This window comes from Myotis daubentonii, chromosome X (assembly GCF_963259705.1).
Source record: "Myotis daubentonii chromosome X, mMyoDau2.1, whole genome shotgun sequence".
NCBI lineage: Eukaryota > Metazoa > Chordata > Mammalia > Chiroptera > Vespertilionidae > Myotis > Myotis daubentonii.
In genome coordinates, this window is record NC_081861.1 from 43,325,475 (window position 1) to 43,334,770 (window position 9,296).

General features: G+C 36.8%; 1 protein-coding gene and 1 long non-coding RNA gene across 4 annotated transcripts in view; one reads left to right on the top strand and one right to left on the bottom strand.

Annotated features, from left to right (window-relative positions):
• SLC6A14 (solute carrier family 6 member 14) overlaps window positions 1-4,466 on the bottom strand; it is a 25,951-nt gene extending 21,485 nt beyond the window's left edge. For all 3 annotated transcript variants that reach the window (XM_059679687.1, XM_059679688.1, XM_059679686.1), the window contains exons 1-2: window positions 4,277-4,466; window positions 3,070-3,235 (exon numbers count right to left, since the gene is read on the bottom strand). In XM_059679687.1, coding sequence (XP_059535670.1) covers window positions 3,070-3,235; window positions 4,277-4,324 — 214 coding nt within the window. In that variant the 5' untranslated portion in view covers window positions 4,325-4,466. The remainder of the gene's footprint in view (window positions 1-3,069; window positions 3,236-4,276) is intronic.
• LOC132224484 (uncharacterized) lies at window positions 4,427-7,068 on the top strand. The gene is made up of 3 exons (XR_009450690.1): window positions 4,427-4,534; window positions 5,251-5,391; window positions 6,947-7,068. It is a non-coding gene; the product is annotated as an uncharacterized LOC132224484 (long non-coding RNA).
• The last annotated feature ends 2,228 nt before the right edge of the window (window positions 7,069-9,296 follow it).

Below are 9,296 nucleotides of genomic sequence, written 5' to 3' on the forward strand. Positions count from 1 at the left end.
CAGATTTCTGAGTTTAGGCCCCAAATTTACTACTTTCTGGGAAAAAGTCCTCTATTCTCTAAACCTTGGATTCCTCATCTATGAAATGAGGATGCTAGTACAGTAAGTCCTCACTTAACATCCTCGATAGGTTCTGCAACTTTAAGTGAAATGACATTAATAAAAACAATTTTAATAAAACGAATTAATAGAACCAAGAGGTAAGTTCCTAGAGCAACTCATCAATATTATAACAAAACTATGCTGAACGAAACAACATTATTTGAGGACTGGCTGTATAAGTAATGTGGTTGTTGTGCTTGTTAAAAACAATAGCCCATAAGAAGCAATCCAGAGGAGTTGAATGATCATTATGTTTTAGAGCCAGACTGAATGAGGTGTATATCCTGGTTCCACCATTCACTAGTTATGTGGCCTGAGGCAATTTACCTAACTTCTGAATCTAATGTTCTTCATAAATGGGAAGAATTATGTGTGACAACTCATCAGTGTATGGTGAGGGTTTAATTACAGAGCCTATGAGAAAACACTTGGCAAAATGGCAGGCGCATAACATATGTTCCAAGTTAGTTTCCCTCCTTTCTCTTTTAAAAATAAATGGCCTATTTTTAAGAAATAGGGTGAAAATGTTAAATGTGGTTCAGAGTGGAAGTCATTGCAGTTAAGGTCATTAGTCTTCAAACAGTTATAAGGGCCTTCATTCAATTTAATAAGAAATTTATTGTTTTGTTAGAAAAGCCTGAACTTTTGAGATGCATTCAGAGTTAGCTTTTAATTTTATGAGGACTAATTATCTTACATGTAGATTATCCAGGACCCTTTTGATTTTTTAAAAAATATCTTTTATTATTTTACTTTTTTTCTGCCTACTTTTGAGGCATAATATTGCTCATTAGAAGTTTTATCATATTGTGGGTAGAAACAGGGACATAACACTAAGCTCATTGATTAAGTATTCTAGAAGTCTAAACAAATTTAATAAGAAAATGTGAGAATCAGTGTATAAAAATGGGCTTTTGGATTATGTACATTTTATTTACCATGTTACATTTTTTCCTCATATATTTTTCATATTATGATACTGTAACATCATACCTGAGAATTACATTTTGAAACCTTCAAAATATATTTTACTAAAAATAATGAGACAATAAACTAGTTATAAGTCACTAGTCACAAGAACATATGGACAAATATGCTTTTACAGATGTTGCAATAAACATACCGTCATTATTATGACTAATAGTTTAAGTCCTGCCAATGATATTTATGAAGAAAATGTAATACAAAATATCCCTGTTTAAATACAACAGTAATCAAAGGCTTACTAGCCCAGTGTGAATAGTTTTTGGGGGGGAGAAAAGGGATTTATTTTCCCCAGTGTTATATATGGCTTTTCACCCATTATATTTTTCATTATTAATAACAAACATATTGGTAAAGTAATACAGTACAGTAGTACACATTGGTAACACTGCTGGCGTAGACTCTAAGGAAGTATAGTACTTCTTTTTCATAAACTGCTAAAAAGAATTTATAGATTAAAATGATTCCATGTTTTAGCGTATTTTTAACTCAACTGACCATATTTTTTAATTTCTTTATTGATTAAGTTATTACTTATGTGTCCTGACCATATTTTTTAAATCGGCTTTGTAATATTTGACAAATTTGAATTTTATGTTCATCTTCTACCCTTGAGCAAAAAGAGAAAGAAGCAATTCAGAGAGTCTAGAGATCATCTATTACCCAAATGATGTGATCTTTAAAAACTGAGAGTTCATATAATGTATTAATTCTTAGAGAAAATGGTAGATGAGATAATGGCATACAATAAATGATACTATTTTATTTTTGGCTATGTTTAAAAACTCTATTAAACCTAGTTTCATATAGTTCCTGAAAATTTATGGCAACTACTTGGTCTGTGTATGATGTCAAATCACAGGGAAATTCATATTCTAAAACTGAATACAAGAGGCTGGAAAGGAGCTTGAATGTTTCTTTTCACTACACTGGACCTTAGGATATAGACACCAAAAAGATTGTGATTTCTGACCCATTTTCCAGCTCAAACGTATACCAAACCCATGACAAAATGACATAGGCTCTACCTAGGGGAATTTTTTGCCACACCACACTTAAAGTTTTTTATAAACAGAACTTCTTTCTTAAGTCTCTGAAGGTTGGTGTGAATCTTTTAATGCAACCAATTAACAAGGAATATAAGATTGAAATATCACCACAAAATATCCTATTGTACCAAGGAAAATAATTACAGTGGCACAGTTTCACTTGTATCCAATTATGAAATATAAGGGCATGGCACCTCTATACTTCTAAAAGAACCTGTAATTACAAGTGAGTAAAATATGGTGTAAGTGAAAAGTTATTTCAACATTACTAGAGAATTATGCAACTCATTTTGTATCCCTTTGTGTGTTATCTCAGAATTATTTTTTCTTGTTGTTCTAATTGAGTCTTCCTTAGTAATTTCTGAGGTATAAACAGTATTGTTTTGCAGAAATTAAACACCTTGTCTTGAACTAAATTCTATTGCATTTTAAAAGGATCTTCTACATAATCAATTCAATTAGGGATACATGTAACTGAATATTGCAGCTTCAAATACTAAACCTTTAATTATTTTTTAATCAACTGCTCCCACACCTAAATTTCCAAAACGCACACAAACAATTTACTCAAACTTCTTATTAGAACTAGAAATCACTGTCTTTTGCTAACACTAAAGTCTGAACAGATTATCACAGGAATGTATAAATTAAGAATAGTAAGTCACAGTTGTAGATTATACAAGATCTCAAATCCAAAACACAGAAGTTGTAAATATACAACTTTTATCATGTTTAGATGTGAGGATTTTGTGAAGCTACCTTTCTAACAAGCTAGCAATTTACAGTCTAATAATAAATACAGTATGCTTGTTTCCCATTCTCCCACTAACCCAAAACATCATATACCTTTCCTCAGTTCTTAAAATATCCTTAGAGGCCTTACAGCACTCCACTTAAAGCTGGATGAGAAAGACGTGGGGGCAAGGGGAAATACCTCCGCCATTGTTGTAGGTCAAATACGGGAATCTCCACACATTCCCCAATCCAACTGCATATCCAACCATAGATAGAAGATAATCCGATTTATTGGACCAGTTGCCACGTACTTGATTCTCATCATTTTCATCAACATGGAAATTCTCAGATGACGCTGTCACTTTCTGGAGAAGGGAAAATATCAACAGCTTGTCTTTCTACTATTAAAAATTCCACAGAAGCATAATTTCACTAATCGAGAGAGAGAGAGAGCCTGAAAACCGGAGAACCTGAGCTAAGGGGAATGGTATCCAAGGTTGAAGAAATTTCTGCTAATGACTGCTTTTACTTTACATTTACCTCTTGAAGTGAAAAAGCTCTGTAGGCAGATATTTGAACTACTTCTTCAGGTGAGATCACCCAAATTTTGGTGGAAAGGTTACATGTGGCACGCAGTATGAAGGGTAAATAAAGGTGGACAAATAAGTTTGCAAATGGAAAAGTCTTAAAGATGAACTAGGTAAAACTCAATACTCTTGAGATTGTAGAAGATTTTTGAGAAAGATCAGCTATAGCTTCCACTAAGAAAAGAGAAAGAAGAAAGAGAGAGAGAGAGAGAGAGAGAGAGAGAGAGAGAGAGAGAGAGAGAGAGAAAGAGAGAGAGAGAGAAAGAGAGAAAGACAGAAAAGAAGGAATGAAAGAAGAAATAAACTCCTTTTCTCATAGGCTGATAGTTTTGGATGTGGGGAAGTTTAACTTAACCCCTATCTTGGAGAGTAAAATCAGTGCTTTTCTGAAAGCTATAGGATAATATTCAGAGACAATTTCTCCTGTCCCACCAGGTGGAGCAGCTCTCTCTCCACTTCAGAGGAGAGGAGTTGTCTCCCAACGTGTTAGCTGCTCTGGGCTATGGAGGGTTCCTCAAGTCAGATAAGAACAGAGTATTTTCTTTTTCTCCAGCATATGGACACAGTCTGGAGCGAAACAGAAAACAGGGTTTTCTGGGCACACTCAAGGCAGAGGATGAGGTGCCCCTGTCTTCTAGCTACTGGAGTAAGAGCTGTTTTATGTTTCCTCTACTCTCTGAAGACGTCTCAGGCACACTGGACGGCAGTTGAAAGAAATGTGGAGAAGCAATAAGCACAGAATGCAAAAACTGAGACTTGCCTCCCCTTAAAATTTTCCTTCCCAGGCCCTCCGTACCTCTGCAGCTCCCAGAACCCTACCTCTTTCCCTCTGCACTTGAAGAAGCTGGGGCACTTCAAGTTGTCCATTGTTCACTCACTCCCTCTGCTCGAGCTCCGCCTCGTCTCACAGTCCTGCTGAGCTGGACTGGTGGCAGGTGCACACTCCCAGTTGTTACCTGTCAGAGTGAGCTACCTTGTCCAGGGGTGGGACCATTTATGAAGCGAAGCTATCTCCTCCCCTCTCCGGAGCGACCTGTCGTGTCAATTACTGGAAGAGACCAACGTGTTTTTCCCCAGGTAAGCTGGCATGTAGCAATCCCCTGCCGAGCCCCAGGAAAAGGGCTGGGCTGTGAGAGAGCAGAGCAGCCCCAGCGAGAGGACTGACAGCCTTTGACTCAGAGCCCAGCAGGTGCCTTCGCAATCTCACCTGCTTTCCCAGGTTCCCAGCTTCCCCCTAGCCTCCTGTTTTACTCTAGTCTCTGTCCTGGGACCAAGTGCTGATCTCCACTGGTCTGTGGGGCCCATTCTGTTCCCCAAGATTTTCATGAATAGACCATACTACCCTCGGCACTGGGGTTTCCCAAAAATTTGCCCTCACTAGAAAGCACTCGATCCCCTGAGGCAAACGCTGCTCCCAGAAGAAAAGTTCCTGAGTTAGGAACCTTGAAAAGCAGCCAATTTAGATACTATTACTCAGCTGGCTCTGACTGAAAAGAGCAAATTTGAGCCTATGTCTCAGGCACCTTTCTCAGCCTTCAGGAGGCATTGCCCTTTACAGGGATTGCTTTGTGTAGTACTTCAAAGACATCAAACAAAAACAAATTATTGAGCAGTTTTATGGGAAATTCTAACCCTAACAAAAGACTCCCTTTTGTAAGAAAAGTAAGGCCTAGAAAGTAAACTAGAAGGAAGCATCGTAACTTGGTTGGGGAGGAAAGAATTATTTTATGCTGTTTACCAATGTAACACCTCTTAATAAGAAAACTCAAAAAATTTAAATGACATCTTCCCAGGTAAAAGATTATGGCAGTCTCTGAAACAGTACAAATCGGGCACACAGAGATACCAGCAGAGAGCCAAAGTCTGTATCCTATGTGGAGCGCCTTTGTTCTCCGCTGACTGCAATAGAAATACGCCCTGGGGAATCTGGGCAGGTAAGGTAGAGGAAAGTCTATGAGGGAAGTGGGAAGGCAGTAAGGAGAAAATAACAAGATATTTCATCTAAACTGATCTTGAACATAGACAGGTTGGTGAGTGTGTGTGTGTGTTTGTGTGTGTGTGTGTCTATTAGTATGAAATACTACTGATACGATCTAAAGGCTAAGATAAAGGAATTACAGCCTATCTTTGACATAGAAAAGAGGAGAGGAAGAGAGACTTATACACCTCTTTATAAAAGGGTAAGCTGAAAAGCAAATCTAATAGCATTTACCAAACTATCAAAGTCCTGTATCAAGTTCTGTTTCCATGGGGCACTGCAAACAGTTGGTAACCATGGGAAGAGGAAGAGAATAGGAATCTTAAGGGTAGATAGAGTATGGGGATAGCAAGGCAATGGTTGTTGGCATGCACAGGAAACCACCAGCTATTTTCCCTGCCTATTACACAGTAGAAAAATTTCTACCAACCATGAGAGTTTAGAGCATCAAAGACATAACATTAAGGTAAACTTATTTTAGAGAATGTGCTGTTGTTTACTTATTTGTTTTAGGGGATATTGTTCCCATTGCCATGCGTGGCTTTTCATGACATGGCTCCTGTGTACCGTTTTAGTGTCATCTTGTGTCATTCTTTGCCTCAAACTCTTGAGCTTGTGTGTCCTTTCCTATGTATGCACATACATGTTTACTTCTGTACTCATGTTTTCTCATACTATTTCTACTTCTGGAAATTCCTGCCCTGCTCATTTGGCTAACAACTACTCATCCTTTAAGACTCTGCTTAGGTGTCACCTCCTCCAGGGCTTTCCACAGTGGTTGTACCTCCATTACTGCAGACTGTGTTTAGATGCCTCTCCTCTGTAATCCTAGGCTACCCGACACGTATTGTACATTATGTGAGACTATTTGTTTAGTCCTCAGGACTTCAAGTTCTCTGAGGGTTGCACAACTGTTCCCTTTATCATTCCTGTATTCCCAACACCAGGCACAAAACCTGATACAGAGCAGGCACTCAGCAAATAATTATTAGAAAATTTTACTCAGAAGAGCCATTGAATTACTTTGTGCTCAAAAAAGAGAAAGGGCAACTGGTCTAGAATGCATCTCCAAGAAGTCATAAAACACCAAAAGTATGTTTTCTCTTCTTTAGGTTAATGTGACATTAACTGAGAGACAATTGTGTTTGTGAATTTTTTATTTATTTGGGGACTTGAAAAAGTATAGAAATTGAGTGGGCACAGGACAGAGGGAACTACATAAACTCAGTCACAGGGGCATGGATGAGCATGGTGTGGAAGAACATGGGGAGACTGTTAATTATTGGAGTACTAAGAAACATTTCAGAGAGAAAGTGTGGCCATTTGTGTGCTTTGAAATCTAAACCTAAGTCATGACCTGATATTCAATAGTAAAGTAATTGTTAATTTGGGGATGTCACAAAGTATACTCTAGTTGTGGGGAAAAAAACTTCAAAATTATAATTAACGACCTCGATGGACTGAGTTGTGCAATGCTGGACTTTTAACTATGGGCTATCTCTTCCTTCCAGGACACGCATACCACAGCCATGAATCTGCTCAGTTAAAAAAAGAACACTGACAGCAATTTAAAGGTTTATTCATAATTGTGATTTTGTCCAGGAAAAAATGTTAAAATAAAAATGGATCCAATAGTTATAGTCCACACTCTTCTCTTCTACTAAAATTAAATTTATGTCATTGTCATGGAAATTTCTTCAATTTTGATTTTGGTCACTAAAATTAAAACAGGCTCATTACCTAAAGATTTTTTCTAGCTATTTGGATGTGAAAATTTTGCACAAATTTTTTCTAACCCTATCCTGAAAGAACCCTATTAAACTTTAACAGCTGAAAGTCTATGGGAAAGAACCCCATTAGTCTATCTATAGGGAAATATATGTATATATTTTTAAAACACTATCATAGTAAACATGTATATATGAAATAGCCCTTTAAAGTTTATAATTTCAGACATTAACCACTTTATTAAAATATCAGACTCCACCCATAGTCAAAACACTGATACATTATTTCTTTAAAATTGTCTTCAATTCTAGGTAACAAGACTTACTTAGGAAAGACAATCATGTAAATTTCCTTTCTGGCAGCCAAGGAAGAAATGATTTTCTAGCTGCATCAGCTAGTGGATGAGCTGAGGAAACGTACACTATTTTCCTAGAGAATACTAAAGGAGAATATACACCAGAGAACCTTAAAAGAAAACCATAGCTACTAGTGCATACTTTCATACTTTCTAAATAGGAAAAGTGAATCTGTTAAATTTCATTATTACTTTTTACATTTGCTGTAGCATACCATACAGCTTTTTTTTAAGTATTGAGTGTACAAATCATAGGTGTACCACTTAATAAATTTTCACAAAAATGATACTCACATGCATCTACCATCAAGTTCAAGAAACAATGGTATCAGGACCTCAGAAGACCCCTCCTTACCCTCCTCAAGGCTAACCACTATCTTGAATTTTAACATAATAAATTAGTTTTGCCAGTTTTTTTAACTTTTTATATGGAATATTATGGCATGTACACTTTATGTCTGAGCTCTTTTGGCTCAACAATATTTTGGAGATCCAATCATACTATAACATAAACCTGTAGTTCGTCTATTTTTATATTATATGATATTCCAATATATGATTATACCACAATTGATTTGTTTTACTGATGGACATTTGGACTGTTTCCAGATTGGGGCTATTTTGAAGAGTATGGCTATGAACTTTGTTGTAACATATCTTCTGTGTATATTTCTTTTAGGCGTAGATCTAGAGTGGACTTTCTGGATCATGGTAGATGTTGCCAAACAGGTTTCCAAAGTGATTCCAATTTACATTCCTACTCACACTACTACATAGATTTTTAAAGGCCATGTGGAATGGAATGGGCTGTGGGGGGAAAAAAGGAAGATGGAAGGAAGGAGATACTTGATGGGAAAAGAGAAGATATAGTTGTTTGTCGAGCCAGGCACTGTGTTAAGCGCTATACATTTATGATTTCATTTAATTCTCATAGAACTCCATTTGAGGTAGGAACTATTATAATCCCCATTTTACAAATGAAGAGAGAGAGGTTCTGAGAAGTTAAGTTACTTGCTCAAAGTTATACCACTAGTAAGTGACAGATCTGATATTTGAACCCAGACTATCTGACTAAAGTTTATGCTCACAAACCACTTTACTATACAAACATGAAGACAAGATGTTTAAAAATGCTTTTTCTGCAGGATTTTTGCTGCATGAGTCTTGGTGTGTCCATCAGCATTAATGATGACATGAAATAATTAAGCATCATTTGACCCTCCCTATCCAAAAGAACAGTACACATAGATGAAACTCTGTTTAATCTCTTCTTCAGTAATATTGAATAAGCTGATCTGTATTTCCTCCTTGAAGAAGTCACAACTCAGACAGCATTTGGTGCTTCCTTCCCAGCTGAGTCTCACATAGTTAATTTGCAAGGGTCACTCACCATTGAGAGATTTAGACTCAACTGATTCATACTGAAGACATTCAGTCCTGGGTGTTCAGAGGGCTGAATTTTAGTACTTACAGCTAAGAAACAAAGGGAGACACATATTTTTCTCTGGGGTGTAACAAACACATGGGATTTGGAGCCTACTGAACATTTAGATACTTCACTAACTAACCACCATGTAATGCAGCTTCCCCCTCCCCCCTTTTTGAAGTATCTTTAACTAAACCAATCTTTTATATAAGAGATATCAGAATCACTTTAGGTAATGGAGCTAATGTGGATTTTTTTAAAATAAATTTAAAAAATTCTCTCCCAGGACAGATAAGGGCTTTCTTTGGTACATTAATACTAATTCTATTACCTTGAAAGCTTGATTATGGAG